The 20,016-nt window shown below is 37.8% G+C and overlaps 1 protein-coding gene across 1 annotated transcript in view; it reads left to right on the plus strand.

Moving 5' to 3' along the window:
* MARCHF11 (membrane associated ring-CH-type finger 11) overlaps positions 1–19,125 on the plus strand; it is a 44,570-nt gene extending 25,445 nt beyond the window's left edge. Inside the window, exons 3-4 of the mRNA XM_077808707.1 lie at positions 9,185–9,377; positions 18,803–19,125. Of these exons, the coding sequence (XP_077664833.1) occupies positions 9,185–9,377; positions 18,803–19,125 (516 nt within the window). The remainder of the gene's footprint in view (positions 1–9,184; positions 9,378–18,802) is intronic.
* The last annotated feature ends 891 nt before the right edge of the window (positions 19,126–20,016 follow it).

Here is a 20,016-nt window from a genome sequence, read left to right on the forward strand (position 1 = left end):
GATACACATATTTTATCATACACTGTATATGCTTTTAAAGCGTGTATTAATGTTTCAATTTCAATTCAGATTTCCAAACAATCACAAAATTGGCAACACTGCATGTAACTAGTTCACAAAACTGGGGGTGGGTGGGTGTTGGGGAAATTCAGGGGGGGGCAAACACCCTCATGGGGGCGGGTGTAGTGAAATCCCTGCCCAAAAGGGTGGGACCCTGGCCTCAAACCCTCTACATCAGCCACCTGAACAGGCCTGCTACAGAAGGGAATGCATATTGCATCACCTTTAGGAGATTAGCAGTGACATACTCCCCCTGTGAGCTCTACAGTGTGCTCCAGAGAATGCTGGGAGGTTTCTATCCTTGAGGTAAGATGCCTCCTGGATGTTCTGCTGAGGTGGTGTAGCTCTGCATTACCTTCAGCTTAGGGCTGTGCCTATGAGGCATATTTAAGCCATTCATCTTTAGACTGCACATATATTCCATTTCTGTTTGGAAAGCCAACTTTTCCCCCCCAGTCTTTAAGTGTATTGGATTCACAGGGTCCTCAGCTGCTGTAATCAGCTACATTTACTTTAACATAATGATGCTAATTCACACCATTTGCAGATCTGGCCCATGTTTTTAAAATGACAAATTTAAACTATCCAGCATTAACTGAGTCACAACTTAGAGAAGGAAAGTGATATGGTTTTCACTTAACACAATATAGTATGTTTTCCTTACACACTTGTAACGGCTTTTGTAGCCTTCCATTTCATTACCTGTTGCCTATCTTCAAAGACAATGATTATAGATCTCTAGACAGCTAGTTAAATAATACTAGATATAGGTAGGTCCTATCCTCTCTCATTTTTGGGCCCATAAGGTATACTCCAAAGTTCATTATAAAGGAACACAAAGAGACACCTCTCCCCCACCCCGTCCCCAACAACCAAACAGACTACAAATCGCCAAAACCCCAGTTTCACTGTGGAGATGGTTTATTGTGTGTGTTATGTCATATTCCACATATAACTTTTGTTCTCACTCAGTGAATTTTTTAGGTTATTTTTGAACCTTACATCTTGCACAAACAAGTGGACTTTTACAAGCTTCAACATAACAGAGGAAGGAATAAATACACTGATCAGAAAAACTAATTAGTTATCCAATCAGAGAATGTGAGGCTGATACATAGGTGCAACCCAGAAGATAAAAGATGTTTTTTCAGAAAAATCTCTCTTCTCTTATTAGAGGTGTAGACATAGTTGAATCAACCTAATTCTTTAATTAGATAATTAGAACTTCTGCGCTATAGAATTCAATTTCTGAAAAGTCTGAACTTTTCAAAAGAGTTTGCAAATTCTGCACTATTTCTCCTTATGGAAGAATAAAAACATATGCCATCCCCATATGCCCCCCTGCAACCAGATGTGGCACTGCAGGTACACCCTGTCTGAAGTGAGCTGTAGCTCACGAAAGCTTATGCTCAAATAAATTTGTTAGTCTCTAAGGTGCCACAAGTACTCCTTTTCTTTTTGCGGATTCAGACTAACACGACTGCTACTCTGAAACCTTAATTTCTCCAGTTTAGGTTATCAATAAATTCAGCAAGGCTTTTATGTATCAAACAGCACACCTTCACCTGCCCACCCTTCTGAGAGTCTCATTTGTTAAAAGGAAAGATCAACAGGAGCACAAGAGAGAGCTTCACCAAGGCTTCTTAGCAGGGAGACAAACTCCTGAGTTTCAGTCCCACGTCCAGGCTCTTTGCCCACAAGGTACTGAACCTCGATTCCTTCCTTGGAGCCAGGACCAACCTGCCGGCTGTAGTTCTTCTCTAGGTAGCATGCAGCTCCTTGCAAGGTACACCTACTGCAGTTATCTAGGAAAGCCCTCTCTAAGATGCTTTCCTTAGGATCCTCCTCTTTCTGGGAGTACCTCTTTAACTGCATTCTGATAGCCTTTTATCAGGTCAGGTGCGCATTAGCCAATCAGATGCCAATCAGCCACCTAGGCAGTTAATTACTTACAGGTGAGCAGGGATGGGCTCATTCTTTGAATTAAGCCTTTCACTGGCAGACTGGACCCTGACTCCTCTTAAAGGGGCCAGATATTTTGAAAAATTACCAGACTACTTAAATAGAGGAACAGTGCATCTGGGGTCAGAGTTAGAGATATGACTTGCCACTGATACACGAGTAAAACTCCCATATAATTCAAAGAGAGTTCTACATGAGGCTAAGGCCTTTAGTGAATAAGCAAAGCAAAATATCTAAGCGGATCTTCAAAAACATTAACATAAATGTAGGGGGAAATGTGATTTGTTTTCAAAGGAAAGCAGGAAGAATGGTATAGTACAATCTCCATGTGGATTAGTGTAACAGTGTCTCTGATGAATATAAGGAACCCAGTTCCCCAATGCCTTTTACTTTGTGTAGTCTTATATACCTGGCTAAGTGGATGTAAAATGCTACCAAATCAGAATTCTGCACTTGCACGTTGTTTTCTCTATAAGGGCTATATCTACAATGGAGATATTAGCCAAAGTGAAGTAGCTGCATGAGTGCAGTCTAGTAGTGTAGACTCTGTGCACACATGTAAATTGTGGAATGCATGGGCACAACTTACCCAACAGCCCTCTCTCATGGTTTCTAACATGGATTGGAATGCTCTTATTCAAAGATTTTGACATGGCAAATATTTTTCTGGCTAAACCAAAAATTAGAGTTAAAATAGTTAGCAGATAGGTTTAATAAGGTTCAGAGACTATAAACAATTTTATATACAGTTACTATACAGAGTTACATTTAAAGATGATTTCTTGTCAATAAATATTTATTTTTCAGGGTGTTTTTCCTCTACCTTCTTCACATATGTCTATATTGAAAAAAATGTCTTTAAAATTTTTGATTTACTGACTGTACATTCCCTAATTAGAAAGATCATTTTAGCGGAGTGCTTTGTAAGTTAAAAAAATCTAGAGATAAAGGGAACAATTTATATTCACGTTTCATAACTCCTTATTTAGACAAATTACCAAATTAAGGAAATGAGAAATATTGGTTGCAAATAATAGTTTAAATTAGAATTACATTTTTCATTTCAATAACTAAATGAATTTGATTTTGAATGTTAAATCAGTTTATAAAATGCTTTGTGCAGCCTCTCAACATTAACTTCCATTAAAAGATTGAGAAATAGCAATAATCACACTGACAAAACTTGCCGATGGTAAGTAATTCATGTGCTATTGCAATCACTTAATCTTTTAACAGCATGCAACATGGTGTGTAGTAAAGAGCTATAAATAATCATAGCCAGAGACAAAGCTTAAATAGTTTTTGATTCCATAAAATGAGTCTTGTTCTTACAACAAAAAGTTTTTTAGCTAGTGGCTGCCTAAAAGAAGGGGCTTAGTCATATGAAATTACTATAACTATCTATTTCAGATAAGTTTCAGAAAAACTAACTTTAATGGTAGTTGTGCTTTGTGATTGGTGGAAATAGACTTTCTGTAGTGCATATTTATGAAATCTCATTTCTGTGAGAATGTATTCTAGTGTGTCATAACAAAGAATGCCGATGCAGAAGGGTCATCTTTGGATTAAAGTCCAGGGGTCGGCAACCTTTCAGAAGTGGTGTGCTGAGTCTTCATTTAGTCTCTCTAATTTAGAGTTTTGCGTGCCAGTAATATGTTTTAACGTTTTTAGAAGGTCTCTTTCTATAAGTCTATAATATATAACTACACTATTGTTGTATGTAAAGTAAATAAGGTTTTAAAAATATTTAAGAAGCTTCCTTTAAAATTAAATTAAAAGGCAGAGCTGCCTGGACCGGTGGCCAGGACCTGGGCAGTGTGAGTGCTACTGACAATCAGCTCATGTGCTGCCTTTGGCATGCGTGCCATAGGTTGCCTACCCCTGGATTAAACTAAAACAAGTATTTTTGCTACAAGAAGTTACTATACCTACTTCTAAATACTGTCAGTTCACAATAACTGGCTACTAACTAAAAGCTGACATATAAACAGAATCACTGAAGATCTTATGTCTGGTTAAAAGCTTTCTTTTGGTGATTTTTGGGGTCCTTTCACAATTTTGGCTGAAGTATTCAAAAATTTTTACAATGCAGGGAAATACAAAATTTGGTCCCCACACTACAAACTTTCACACATGCAACTCACAAAACAGAATCTCTATGTACAGAGCTTTCAAAATTAGACTCTGTATGAGAGAAGTTAATATTTACAGCTTGTGCACTTCTGTAATGCAAAGCTTCCGATTTGGTCGGCAGGATCGTATACTGGATTGTATCCAGTTCTATACTGGCTTTTGCAGGATCTTGCAAGGACAATGAAGTGCCAGCCTGGACTCAATAAGTATCTACTCATTAAAAAAATATGCCCATTTTAAAATTCAAGAGGGAAATTTCTCAGATAGAACATGACAAATTGGTAAAGGCAGTTTCTTCAACTGGGCTGATGGAAAATTATAAAATGCTATTGTATTAGAGTGTAAAAATGAGTACAGTGATATTACGATCAGTTTTCTAGCCAAATCATCCATCTGTCCAACAGGGGGAGACAACATTGGCATTTAAAAAAATGCAGGATTATTTTAGTTGCAGATAGACATCTGTCTATCTAATTAATTATATTTCTAAGGTAGCTATCAGTGTATCATCTAAGCACTGAGTTGTGAGTTTATCACACTTTTGAAATGGATGAACAGCATCTCCACTTATGCCCCCCATCCTTAAGCTAGCACATTAAGAATACAGTGTAGCTGCAGCAGCATGAGTGGTGGGAGGGGCTAGCTGCCCTGAGTATGTATCCACCCAAGACCATAGGCAAGTACTTGGGGCAGCTAACTCCTCCCACTCACATTACCCCAACTATACTATTTTTAACAAGCTAGGTAGATCAGAACTAGCACAGGTATGTCTCCTCAAACTGGAAATCACATCCCCAGCTCAAAGTTTAGACATACCCAAACAGTAGCTACATTAAACATTAAGTAGCTACTTCCTGCATCCAAACTCTTGAACACCAGTTAGTCTGCTGATACTAAGATTTAAATAAAAATCTCAGCTAGCAACAGAGAATTTAAAAATTATGCATTCCCTATTCTTCCTTTTCCAGGATAGGTTGTCCATTTGCTTACTATTTCGCTAAACGTGACTTTCCTAACACATTGTCATTTCCAATGTCAAAAAGGAATTGTGCCTACAGACAAATATTTGTTTAGATTAACTCCTAGTACACTTAGGATAGATTGCTGTGAAGCTACAGGGCTAGATCACAATCTGGTATAAATCAGCAAATTATGACAATGGATCTGAGGATCTGGTCATAATCCAGTCTCCTGAGAGTCAGCTAATTCTCTTCAGTACCCTAATTTCCACAGGCCTACTGAATGGAAGCCAATCCATTCTTGAATTATGTCTACCATCATTACCACACTAAACCATATATGGAGAACTTGAGCCATTTTTAATTCAAATAATATATTCATTTATCTTTTAAATGCTAAATACATGCTCAGTGAAATATTGAAGGGAAATTCTAAAGTATTTCTAATGTGAACAGTTTTCATTTTTAAAAGTATTAAAATACAGCAAAATGCTTCAGTTGAATGAATTACAAAAATGGTTAAGCATAGTTCCTAATGTGTTTTTGGTAGATCTACAAGGTTTTATACCCATCTACATTTTCATTTCAGTAATTACACTGAGAAGTGGCTTTTCTTTAAAGCTTGTGTAAAAATAGATTACTAGAAACAATGGCACAAAGTAATACATATATGATTTTGGTCCAATAAGTTTAACTCCTAATGACTTCAATGGATATTACACTGGTGTAACTAAAAATAGAGTTACACCAGTTTTAGAATTCTTAGTTGGGAGGCAAAAAGTCTAAATAGAATGTCAAAATTTTATGTTGATTTCTTTTGACTTTTACCATAGTGTCCCTTAAATGCAAGTTGTCCTCCCTTATAGCCTTATGTACAAAAACAACCCCTAGGTAGATAACAGTTTTTGTTAAGTTACACAGTATAATATGTACAATTCTTCCCTGGCCCCCAACATCCACATAATTGTCAATGAAAAAATATTGTGCAGAAGATAGTTAAATATCCTTTTTTGTTCTTACAGTATTACACTGGCCTTCTACACAAATTATTGCAGAAACCAGTGTTGCTGTAACATGCTCCCAACCATTTCATATGCAGAATGGGTAGAGATTTAAATATCTTCATGCACTGCCAAATAGCATATGCACGTTAGTCACTGTGGTCTAGGTCTGCAAACGGACTTGGGCATTGCAACACTGAAACACCTAACACTTAGACATCCTGCTGCCCAAGTTAAATGTCCAGGCATCGTATACAAAACATGAGAAAGAGTTGGGTACCCAAGAAAGGCAACTGAACAGAAATCCACCTAAGCTAGCCCACAGGAAATGCTGTGGAGAGGGACAGAACTTAAACCCTGCACCTCAAAGGCACTTCCCTCCACTTAAGATTCACAGCAATGTTACCTCTCTTGGAATTAGGTAACAAAGCCAGTGTCAGTCATTTCTAACAACACAAAACCCAAAGACCCTGACATATAATTGGCCCCCCTACAAGCATGACAGGATTCTGAATTCACCGGGCCTTTGGTCTTCCATCTCCAAGCAGCCAAAGGTACAATTCTGGTTGTGGGAGACTAAACCCTCCAACTGAATCTGTAGAAGTCCACCCCTTCCAGGGCTATCAAAGGTCAAAAGGCAAACCAAACACAAATGAACTAACACAAGGTCATGGCAGGACAGTTCCTTCAGACAGCTGCAGATAGGCCATAACCCAGTTTGTTACTTGCAGGCAAGTCTTTAGTAATAGTCCCAAAATACTGGTTCAGACTCAGGTTCTCCATTGTCTTGACAAGGGCTTCAGAATGTTACCCATGGAGCTCCTGCCTTCAGCTAGGCACTTTAGGGCTGAAGAGCAAAGGTGTGTTTCCCTCCCAGATCTCCCATTAGCTAAGCTTCTGCCTTTTTATCTTCTCTCCAGGCCGGGAATGCCTTACAGGTGTGGTGGGGCAGGGCTGCTTGAGGCCAGAGAAGTTCATTAACCCTTACCTTGTTGGTATGGGGTTTATGCACCCCCATCACAGACCCCCCCCCCACTCCATGACATCTGATAGCCTAGTGATTAGGGTACTCATCTGCAATGTAGGAGATCTGTTTTCAAATCCCTGGGATGTAGGTGATCTGTTTTCAAATCCCTGTTCTGCCTGAATTGGAGAAGGAACTTGAACTCAGTTCTTGTATCCTCCAGATGAGTGCTTTAACTTCTGGATTACAGAATAATTTTCATTCTCTTTCTGGCCCAATTAATATTTCATTAGTTATACAAAGTGGAACTACTTCAACAGGAGAGATTGAAAGAGGCCTATGCAGAATAGCTGGGTGGTTAGTGCACTCACCTGGGCGACATGGGTCTAAGTCCCTGCTCCAAATCAAGCAGTGCACCTGCTGAATTCTGGGTCTCCCACATCCCAGGTGAGTAATCTTACCACAGGGCTGATGGAGATAATGGGACTTGTTCTCTCTAACCCCCAGCTGTCTTTGATGTGGTAGGCATGCTAAGAATATGGAGACCAGATCAGCTCGTGTAGGTGTAATAGGCAAGGGAATATCTAGTTTGTGAATCTCAGCAGGGATTAGACATGAGCTGGAATGCGAGCAGCTCAGCGGCATCAGGACTTAGGTGGTATTGCACATGCTCACCGGCAGAAATTCCAGCAACTAGGGAACTTTACTGGTAGAAACTTAGGTCCCTAAGACCTGTCCAAGGATTTGTATCTCACACCTACATTTCTGCTTTCAATAGCAAAGAGTAGATAAAGAGAAATCCTGGAAATGAAGGTGGCCAATTATCAAATGATATTGGCAAAATACAATTTACTCACTTATGAAAAGCAGTTGTCCCTGGCCCTTTCCCAGTTATGAATGTCATCCTTAATCCAAATGGGAACCATTGATGTAGTCCTGCAATAATTCAGGGAGAGGATTAGAGTCCTGTAATCTTTGTCCCAAACCAAACACTTGCATTCCCTCTCCACTCCAGAGTGAAACCTTTAATGATGATATCTTCAAAAAAAATTATAACAGACAATTACTTTTCTTTTAAATTAAACATAACAAAACCCAAAACCCAAGTCAAGTTCATATGACCATAAGTTTATTTAAAAAGGAACCTCAAACTTGCCAAATTGCACTATGAAGGTTTTATTTATCAGCTTATCATTAACCTTTTCCACATATTTTAAACAATTTAATATTTATTCTTAACAATTATATGTCTCATGAAAATTAATTTTTATTACATTTAAGAGTGTTGTTTTGATTCCTAATATTTAGCACAAAGTTATTCTGGTTCTGTCTCTCTTTGGTAAATGTGAGAAGAGAAAAACACAAATGTCTGTAACTGATAGCATTACAGAGCAGAAAACTGCCAAAGGTACTATATGGCTGTAGCTGAGAAGTATGAAATGATTTTGCTATTGAATACATCACCCTAATAAAATCCAAATATAGTTCTACAGATTTTAAATACTGATAAAATGTATTGTATATGTATAGTTCCTTAATTGTAGGAAAACAAACTATTTTCATAATATGCTACTTGAGCCTGGATTTCCATTAGGCCATCTTCTGCAAATCCATCCTCTTGCTATAAGGTTTATTTTAAACAATTGTTGCCTGTGAAGTTTATTATGTGGACTCCCATTCTGTGTGAAGCTCACTAAGGTACACAGTCTTTCGTGGGTCTGTGACGTAAGGCTTTGATATTGTCCTTCCCACAGTGTCTTGATGCTACTTGTTATAAAGATGTGAAAGGCAAGCTGCATTTCCCGATGCTGAATATTTTTGTCTAATATATTCATAGTAGGATTGAAATAAATGTAAATCTTCCAAAGTACATTTCTAGATGGTGATATGGGCAACAACATTAAAAAAACCTTAACATAACCAGTTTCTATACTACTAGTCTGTCTTTTTTTCCTTCATAAATTGTAGTGTCAAGAATATTAGCAAAGATCTATGAAGATTTGTATGAATATTAAAATGATTTCTGGTTTCAGGAGAAAACTGGAGTTGAATGTAAGTCTTCAAAAAGTAATATTTTATCTTACACTACTTTGTTTCTCTTCTAGTGGCAAAGCATTACAATAACACTGGTTGAGAAAGTGCAGATGATTGCTGTAATCCTAGGATCTCTGTTCTTAGTAGCAAGTGTGACTTGGCTTCTATGGTCAGCCTTCAGCCCCTATGCAGTATGGCAAAGAAAGGACATCCTTTTTCAAATCTGCTATGGAATGTATGGTTTTATGGATCTAGTGTGCATAGGTAAGCTCAAAACATTAATCAGTACAGATTGTGGTTTAAGAGTATAACTATGGATCAAACTTCCTCAGCTTTTCAATTCTCTACTTATTTATTCTCAGCTGACATCCTTAGCAAACACTTGACTTTTACAAAAGTAGAGACACTGTGAGAGAGGAACCAAACAAAAACTTAAGCCTAAGACTGATCAAATCACTTTCCCTAAATGTTAAATCCCAGAATCACAATCAATTTTGCCTACTTTGAAATTTAAAAGGATGGTAAAGTGTAGGAGGGTCAATAGGTCAAATTATAACAAAGATTTGATGAAAAGGACTAATGAGAGTTCTGTTCTCTCAACTCTTCCTTTGTTGCTAATCAGAGTTAGTTATTTACATCAAGGATAGAATAGGTCCCTAGAATAGGTCCCAAGGATTTTCTTGTAGATCTACATAGCTAGAACTACACTCAACAGAGCTGTGTGACACACTACGCTAGAAATAGAGTATAATGGATAGGCTGCACTGCTGCAGTGAAATGAAGGAATTAATTCAAGAGTTCTGGTGACATCCTAACAGATAAAAAACACTATATAAGCGCTAAGTATTTTAATTTATTAATTATACTTTGAAACCAGAGCTCAAGAGGTTTATATTGCCATCAGAACTCTTAAAAAGTGAAGATGCAACTTTCTGAAAGCTTTTGTGTGTGTGTGTGTGTGTGTGTGTGCACTTCCTGTAACATATTGATCCCAAAATGTCTAAATAAAAACTTTTAAATAGTTAGTAAAGCATCTATGAGCTTAATGTGAAAGAGGTCACACTAAAATAAAAATAAAGGGATTTTAGTCACTCTTAGAGTAAGTAAGGCATAGTAATTTGAAATAAGGTTTCCAGAATTTTTATATCAATAACATGATGAAATGCTGCATAATGCTTTTCATTAAAAAAAAAAATCTCAAAATCCTTTTCAAATGTTGCTAACAACTCAGTTTTATATATGGGGAAGCTCAGGGAAAGAGTGATGACTTGAATACATAGTAAGCCAATGGCAGAGTCAGAAACAGAACTTGGAATTCCTGACTCAGAGTCTTCTGCTCTACATGAAACCACATTGCCTCTTATTATATCATGTATACATTATCATACAGTTCAGTTGATAACATAGTTATTATTTGAAACTAATTGTGTTAATTTAATTTTTTCACCGGTTTAATTTGTTACAAAAATCAAACTCTTATCAGTTCAAAATTTATTGCTTATTATCTGTAGACAGATAAAAATACATTAGTGTATTTATCTATAGAACTAAATATACCAGTGGAACAGGGTTGTGGATGTACTAATGAGGACATTCAATTCTAAGAAAGGACTGCTAAGAGTTATAAAGTAGTCACTGGAATGTCCAATGTGAATTTTCACATCAAGATTTAAAACAATATACAGTAGTGATACTTGGAAACTTGCCAGAGGCCTTAGATCTAAATATATGCATGTAACTACAGTCTTATAATTAATACTAATAGCATTAATTAGCATCTCTAGCTACATTTTTGTAACTATAGTTTCCTTACTTGAACATTAACTTTTAATTAATGGTAACAAGCTTAGTATGTAGAGGTTTTTTTTAAAACAATTATGTTACCTAATAACTTTGAGTTACTAAACTTGTGTCTGGGAATTAAGAAATAACTGATTAGCTGTTTTGGTAATTGTGCAGCATTTCTGTACTTCTGATCAGCTCAGACCATTCAAGTTCAATATATTTTCAAGTAATCTTCTGCAGCTTATTGTATTTTAAACACGTGTATCCAAGACCACTTATACATTTTTAAAACATCTATTAACATCTCCAACTTTACTCTGTGTTAGAGGTGTCTGTTATTGTAACTTCTATAGGATAAAGGAGTAATCTGAGTAGTTGTTTCAACTGAAAATATTTGAATTAAATTCCTTGGAATGCAAGTGTTGTTTAGGTTTCTGAATGATCTAAAAAAGCCACAAGACAATCTGGTGACAAATATAACTTTCCAACAGCAGTTCAGTGGGCAATGATTTTATTACATTAGAAAGTTTTTGTCTTACTCTTTAATTCTTACCCACTACCTCTAGATTATGTAAAAGGACTAACAAGTAGATGTATGCTATACTCTGTTCCTCACACACTATGACCTGTGTAGTGTTGATGCAGCCAACAGAAGTGTTATGAAGCACAAGTCTAAAAGTTAAAGTTAAGTGCCCCACCCCTTTATTTGTGATCATCCATTATTTTGTCATGTCTCAATGAGACCCTACTCCTGCAATAAACTCCCTGTGGATGGGTCCCTGCACCCATGCAAAGCCTCACTTATTTCAGTGGGGATTTGCATAGGCACAAGGATGAGCTCATGGATAGTTAATTTCAGGGTCGGGGCCTGAGTTGTAAACTCCATGACTAAAGACCTATTCCAGTTGTCTAAAGCAGTGGTCTCCAAAGTGGGGTGCGCGCGACGATCGAGTGGGGGGGCGCAGCAGGAGGAGCACTGCCGGGGCAAAAGGGCTGCGCGGGAGGAGGAGCACTGCCGGAGGGGGAAAAGAAAAAGAAAAAAAGGGGGGCGGCCCTGAGTCCTCCGGCCCGCTTCTCTCCGGCCTGCTTTGAAGGGGAAAGTGCCGCTTCTTTCTGGCTGCTGGCTGCGCAGCTGCTCCTGCTCCTCCTGAGTCCTCCGGCCCGTGCTCTCAGGGTCGCATTCCGAAAGGGGCTTTAGAGCTGCAGGCCAGGGCCCCGGGGCCCCCTTAGCCCAGGGCCCTAAAGCCCCTGCGTTCCGGGTGGCCCTGCCTGCCAGGGGTTGGGGGGGGGGCAGCTCCCCGAATTGCGGCTCCCAGAATCGTGGCCATGGGGGTGGTGCTGTGCTTCGCAGAGCCACCTGCACACCCTCTGCACCAAACAGGAGCTGCCCCAGGTAAGTGCTCTGCACCTCCTGCCTGCCCCAGCCCTGAGCCTCCTCCCCTCATTCCTCCTCTGCACCCTCACCCTGAGCGCCCTCCCACACCCTAACTCCCTCCCAGACCCTGCACCCCACCCAGAGCGCTCGCTGTATCACAAAGTGTTAAACCAAGATTTTCAAAAATAATAAAGCATATTCAATCACATTGCTCTCACTAAAAATATTATTATTATTAATAATATTTTTTTAGTGAGAGCAAAAAGGGTTTTAGTATTGTTAATAAATAATTTTTTTAAAAAAAATATTTATTTCATCTTTATCTCATCGTTTTTTAATTTCGATTTTTTGTGTATGTTTTATAATTTCCACAATATATTAAATGTACAGTAGTACATGTATATAATTTATACATAAATAAATACACATATATTGGGGGTGCTTGCTCAAAAAATTTTTACTGGTAGGGGTGCGCTATCAAAAAAGTTTGGAGATCACTGGTCTAAAATCTTCATGCACATCTATGGCTCTGCATAAACAATAAAATGTTTTCAGCCACCTGAGAAATGTAAATATCTGTACTGCTTGAAGTATTATTGTTTTTATAATTTTGAAATGAAGTTCAATAATTGGCTAGTAGAACTGCACAGTTATATTAAAAACCTGCACATTTAGAAACTTTAACAGATTATTTTTAGTATTTTTCCATTAAATCTGATCTCATTGCATCAATCCACACTCCTATCCAGTAAGTAATATTAAAAAATCTCATACATTTTAAACTGCCAGCCTTGTCATTCATTTGTACCAAGAGAAAATTGTCAAAGCTTACAGCTCACAAGTATGCCACCTACTAAATAACTTATGTGGATTCTCTGATCAGTTCCATTTGCAGCCTATCCAGTTTTACAGGAAGTCCACTTTTGTAACATTTAACAAAGAATAAAGACTTTAACAAAGACTATTCTTACTCTCTATTCATGGAACAGAGTTCTATCAACATCAATTTAACTTAAACATTTTAATATATAGGTTAAATTTGTGTCCATTGTTCTCTTCATCCTCTTCTGATCTTCCCCAGGAATTCTGGGTCCCTCCTTACAGTACCCCCTTCTAGTCACTTCAGTGTCAAATATGGCAATTCTCTATGCAATTCTGCATCTGAACTGGGTATGAAGTTCTTACAGGAAAACTTCCAGATCATGCAAGATTTGCAGAGAAGTCTTTCACATTTGACCTAAATGGAACTGTGACCAGTCAAAGCTGTACACTTTGATATTGCCAGAGATTAGTCCCTCCCTGTTGGGATTATGAGAAAGAGAGGGGGAGAGAGAGAGAGAGAGAGAGAGAAAGAGCACAAAGAGTTTACATTAAAGGAATTTAGGATTCAAAACTTTAAGGATTCCTTGAGGAATAGTACATTAGCTTCCTGCTCTTCCATTGCTTGGACCTGGCTGCTCTCCTTCATCACATTGCCTCCACATAGTCACACTATTGGAGAAGAATGACTAAGAATGTGGTAATGGAACCTTTTTGAAGTAGTAAGTTGTCAGTTAGTGTGTGTACAATTCTCCTACTTCAACATTCTATAGACCAATGGTATAAATAACCTCCCCCACTAACTGTACTGCAGTATCTTTCTATTCACCAGCTCTTTTTCTTTCATGTTAGACAAATCTAGTTACAAGTGGTTTTTGAAATAGTTGTATTGTTAAAGTTAGATTTATTTATATTTCATGTTAATTGTTTGATCAATTCACACATTTTTGTGGGCCCATCGAAACAATAGTTTTAAGGGGTTTTCCTTTTGTCCTGTGATGGTCCCTATTTGAGGCAATTTATTCCATAGGGAAGAGCACTTAGCTAAAAGTTGTCACGCCTGCAAGGCCAACTCAAAAAGGGCCCACAAGGACTAACACTTTGCTCCAGAACCTGCTCCTCCAAGAGGCATGATTCTGGGAGACCTTCTTCTGAAAGATGTCCTCAGGCATGAGTAGCATGGCAACTAGAGCTGGACAAAATATTTCAGATGAAATGTTTTACAGCAAAAAGATGCAGATTTAGTGATGCTGAAATATTTCATGTTTTTGTGTCAATTTTGCTGAATTCTTTAAGTAAAAAAAGACTTTAAAACTCTGAAAAAAATCATTTCAACATTTTTAAAGTGCATGTTTAGCTTTTTGATTCAAAAGTACTTTCAAAATTTGCATTAAGTTTATTTTAAAAAATCAAAGCATTTAGAAATGATCAAAATCAAAATGAAACATTTTGTTCAACCGGAAATGAATTGTAGACTTTTGATTTGCCAAACATTTTGGAAAGTTTTGGTTTGACCCAAAATGATTTTTTGAGGGATGGGGAGGAGTAGGGGAAGAGGTAATTGCTAGTGAACTGAAAAATCCATTGATCATACAGTTTTTGGGTCGACAAAGTCAGTTTTGGTGCTGTAGCCTGATGCCAAATCTCAGACTGAAAAGGATTGTCTTTGTAAAGGTGTTTGCAAGGGCTTTTGAAATTTGTTCCACTGGCTCAGGATCCAGATTCTTTGTATGGAGGCAAGGAAAGATCTTCTTACAGTGGTACTATTTCTGAAAGACATCACAATAAGAAGAAAAGGTGGTCCTACTGTTGGATCTGGCCAGACCCCACTGCAGTCAAAGTTTGCTTAAATCTTAGAGATCCTGAGGATACGGTTTTCTTGGATCCTGCCAGGTCAGATCCATCTGGCCAAAACTCCAGGAAGTCAATCCTCCAGGACTCCCCTAGAAAGTGTCCTGCAAAGAAGCTGAAGGCACCAATGGGGATCCCTTGGCCCCCTTCACCTAAGTCCCTGGGATCAGTAGTTGTGCCAGATGTAGAGTCAGACTCAGTGTTAGGGGAGGAAATAGTGGGAAACTATTCAGAGGTTGCCCCTTCTATCTCATCTACTGTTGCCAGATCTGTTTTATTGCAAGTCTTGTAGTATTTAGTGTTTTATTTAAACCAACAGCTCCTTGAGACAAGTGAGTATATGAGAATATCTGCTTTTATTTAAAAAAGTCTTTAGCCCTTATGATTTCAGAGAAAAGTTTGTAAATGTAATGTAAGTGCACCCTAATGGTTTAAAAACAAGAAGGCAAATGAAGAGACCCAACAGAGTTGCAGGCCCTTAAAATAATTTAAATTAGAGTACCATCTAAAGGCCTAATCAAGGATTATGGCCCAATTATGTTCATACAGTGCCAAGGATGTACTAAAGAGAGAGTCCTTGCTGTAAAGAGCTATGGCCTACAGATCTTATACTGTACAACATAAAGATATGATTGTATGTAGGAATCACTTCAAATTTCTGGTAAGAATTGTGTTGGATTTCGATCTCAGTCAGTTTATATCACTATTTGTCTTCACCTCACCAGAATGTCTTGAGCTTTGGAAGGAAAAGATGCACACCCTATATATCCACAGAGCTACTACTTGGACAGGACTAAGCAATTTAGAAAGTCAAAGAGATCATCTGTGGCCTTTGTAGAAAGTTAAACCATCTCAGGTCAAAAACTAAGCGGATATGACGATACAACCAGTCATTATGAATGCGCTGAAGCTCAGGATTCACTCAACTTAGGAGGATGGCAGCTTCAATATCATATATCCACAGTGTTCCCTTACCTGAAGTCTTTATGGCTGCTACAGGAAGTCACAAATCACTCTTTCCTAAAATGGCATCAAGGGCAGAAACTGGCTTTGAGAGGGCAGTGGTTCAAGTCATTGTTTAGCTAGCGGGACTTCCAGCTGTCCTCAGGGAATCAGTACTGAATAGTCTCCTACAGTGCGGTCCTGGGGATGTAGTGTCAGAAGGAGAAACCACAACTCTTTGTTCTAAAACATATTCCCTCCATAGAGCAACACAGACCTTTTCTTCTGCTTTGGATCCCAAGTACAATAGGGCTTCTGGAGGTAAAGGGGAATTGAAGGATAGTTAGAGGGTACCAGTTATTTGTGTCCTCCATTTATGAATGTTGGGATAAAGAGAATAGTGTGAGCTCTCAAAAGCCAGCTACTATTCTCAAATATTTTTGTAGCTCCCTGGCTAAACGCACAACTCCTACAATTAGACTCTATGAAAACAATACATACAGAAATCCGTTATTGTTAACACCTTCTCTCTCCCTTCCTGGCATCCTACACTCTAAGTGCATGTTTTTCACTAAGAAGATGACAGAAAAAGGCTCTGAATCTTGAGTGCCAGGATTTTCCACTTGTCCTTTTCCCTCACACTTTTGATGCTGCGCTTGACACCATCTATTCAATTATACTTCTAATGATTGGCTACACAGTAACAGCTCTACGATTTTACTACTGGGAAACAACTTAGCTTTTTCTTTATTAAATCCAGTGAAATGCATACTTCCTAATGATTCAGGCAAGCAATAAGCACTGAGATCTGGCTATCTTACAAAGCCATCAACTGCATTTTCTATCCATCTGTTTATGTCCTGGATCATCTCTTGATGAAAAAGCATCCATCCATGAACTAATCCATCTATGGTGGTTTTCAGTCATTGTATTGTACAGATAATTTTTCATATGGACAAGAGTGGAAAAGGAGTATTTCCTAGAAGCTATAGTCACAAACAGAGTAGCAACTAATCTTCGAAACATTTTAATATTGATGAAAAATAGAGTTACATTAAGCAAGTATTTCAGTAATGAAATTTGGTATCTTTTCCTTGCCAGTAATTCCTTCACTGATGATAATCAGAATCCTGATCATTATCAGGTAACTATGGCAATAAGTGGCTAACTTCATGTTCATTATAGTTCAATTTCCTAATACACAGGCAGCAGGTTTAACATGAAGCAATTTTATTGCAAGCTCAAAATATGTCATTTAGCTACATGAAAAAACAGCCATAGTTGAGAGGAGCAGTGAACATCTAGCTGGCTTTGTTGATATTGACAAAATGGGGCATTAACCATTTTAGGACATCACATTTGTTTTCTTTCCTTACAGAAAATTTGAAAAAGAAAAAACTCATGGTAGCACACTACAAGTTTCCCTTTTCAAAACCAAAAAAATCCTAGTTGGACCAAACCAAATTTTCAATTGAAATATAGTGCTAGCAACCTTTAAAAAATCCATCTCTCAAAACAAAAATACCTTAGTTTTCTCTATTAAGATTTGTTAGTGCTTATTAAAAATTGCTAAAGTTTTCTATTTTTTGGTTTTCATTTAAAAAGAAAAGGGAAAACTAAGGTTTCTCTCTGATAATTATTTCTTTTCAGTCACTGGTGTTACTCATTGGAGATGACTTGGCTGAAACCTCCAGATCTATTTTCACTTGAGTGTTTAATCTTTGATGAACTACTATTCTGATAGGCTATGATCCTACAAACAGAATCCAGCCAATGATCCCAGCAATAAGCATTATTAGTAAAGGCCCGATGCTGTAAACACTTAAACACATGCTTAGCTTTGAATATATGAATAATTCCACTGAAGTCAATGGAACAAGTCATATACTGACAATTAAGCATATATGTAAATAATTGCTGGATGGGAGCCTAAGAGTAAGTCAGTCTATACAGGAAATCAAATGAGCCATGTTTCCATTGAGAGATACTTAAAAAGATTCTCTGGATCTCTGCAAATCTCAAGAATGAGTCCCTGTTCTCTGGCCTTGTGAGATTTAAACAGAAAGAATAAAGTCCACCACTCCAAAGCCTGCTTGCGAAGTAACAGTTATTGTTGACATCTCAGTTATTTTCCTGAGACAATTTTCAGAGTTAATGCCACATTGAAGTAATAGGGGGAATTCATACTTATTACAACTGTTGTTTCAGGCTGTGTCAGGCTATAGGTTCACAGAGAAGAACTAAGAATGTGGAGGATGCTCTTAAATCTGTTTGAGTGCCTTATACCAGTTTAGATAAGCCACTCAAACTAATTTAAGAATATCCACAGAAGGAGGTTGCGCTAATTTGTATGAAGACAAAGTCTCTAGTAAAAATCCCGAATATAGAAGCACTTAAACTAAACTTAAATCAGTGTAAGCAAGGGTTAACTCAGTTTCAGTTGGTAATTTACTAATGCAATGGAATGATTGATTTTTATGTCAATTTAGTTAAATCAATGCACTTTTCTAGTATAGACAAGGCCTCAGATAACATTGGTAATGTTCAGTTCACATACAGAAGGTTTCCTTAATAACCATAAAGGCTAGAAACTTTCATTTAAAAATTTAGATTCTCATTACACTGACGATAAGGAGGAGGGGTAAAATTATGATGTACACTCAGAGTGGACCTAAAGTTTACCTCAAATAGTTTAGATAAATTATTGGCTGATTGTATAAGTCCTCTGTATCTTTTATGGACAGTTATTTGTATTATTAGAGTTAAGATACTCACAGGAATCCTCATCTTAATTTGATAGGCACCTGCCAGTTGCAATGTGATAAATGTGGTTAAGTTTACATCTTTATTCATTCCCTCTTAAAATGGAGTCCAAGATTATTGTATAGTAACTAATCATTCTTTCCTTAAATTTCAGGACTAATTGTACATGAAGGTGCATCAGTTTACAGAGTGTTTAAGCGCTGGAGGGCTGTTAATCTTCACTGGGATGTATTAAATTATGATAAAGCTACAGACATAGAAGAGAGCAATCGAGGAGCGTCTTCACCGGGTAGGACATTGTGGTTACCACTAACTGCATTTAGAAACAGAAATTTAATTCATCCAACACAGCTAACCTCTCCAAGATTTCAGTGTGGCTATGTATTGCTGCATCTGTTCAATCGAATGAGACCTCATGAGGATTCATCAGAAGATAACAGTTCTGGAGAGGTTGTGATGAGAGTGACCTCAGTGTAAAGATAACGCTCGCTGTGCTACATAAATAAGGATAATGTGCCCTGGACTTTACAGTACTCCAGAATGTAGTTGCAGTGAATGGTGATACCATAGCACTTCTAAAAATATTTACAACTTTTAAAACATTTAATGCTTTTTATATGATCAGTTGACTTGCAAATACATTTTTCTGAAAAAGTTGTTGCTTGCTTTTTTATAGTCTGGTATATTACATAGTTTGGTCAATTTGTACTTGAAATTTATAAAAATATAATTTAACTCTCATTGCCTTGAATAACGAGGAAACCAATCTTTTAAGCCAAAAATATCTCTCATAGCGTTGTGTATTTTTTCAATCTATATAGTTTTTCAAATGCATAAGTTGAGGAAAATAATGACTGGTATCTCTGTGATTTAACTCTAGGTATACGGTAAGTGCGTCATTTAATATATTAACTATATAGCGGTTCAGTCACATTTCAGAAAGATGATATATAGGGGCTTGTAGAAGATGACTCACTGTTCACGCTCCCCCTTTGTCTCTGAGCATAGCATAGCAGGCTCTCCTCATCTAGTGTCCTCTGCCACAGCCAGTGCAGCCCTGGAGCAGTCTGTTTCTTCGTGTGATGTAACCTTCTAGCCAGGTGATTTATAGTCCTATTCTTCTGGGGTAAGAAAGCAAGTCCAACAGCCTCATGCTGAGTTTGTGGTCCAAATCCAGACATACTAGTCCTTTTACCCATGACCTCCAGGGTCCTGGCTCTGTTTTTGGAGGGCCTGTAGGGGAATACAGGCTCTCTCTCTCCTTTGGGTTTTAGCCCAGGAACCCTATAGTGAGCATGCAAGATCTGTTTATTCAGATCTTCCCATCCCCTACTTCCCCCAGGCTTCTTCCTACCTCAACATATCAGC

This window comes from Eretmochelys imbricata, chromosome 2 (assembly GCF_965152235.1).
Source record: "Eretmochelys imbricata isolate rEreImb1 chromosome 2, rEreImb1.hap1, whole genome shotgun sequence".
In the NCBI taxonomy this organism is placed as follows: domain Eukaryota; kingdom Metazoa; phylum Chordata; order Testudines; family Cheloniidae; genus Eretmochelys; species Eretmochelys imbricata.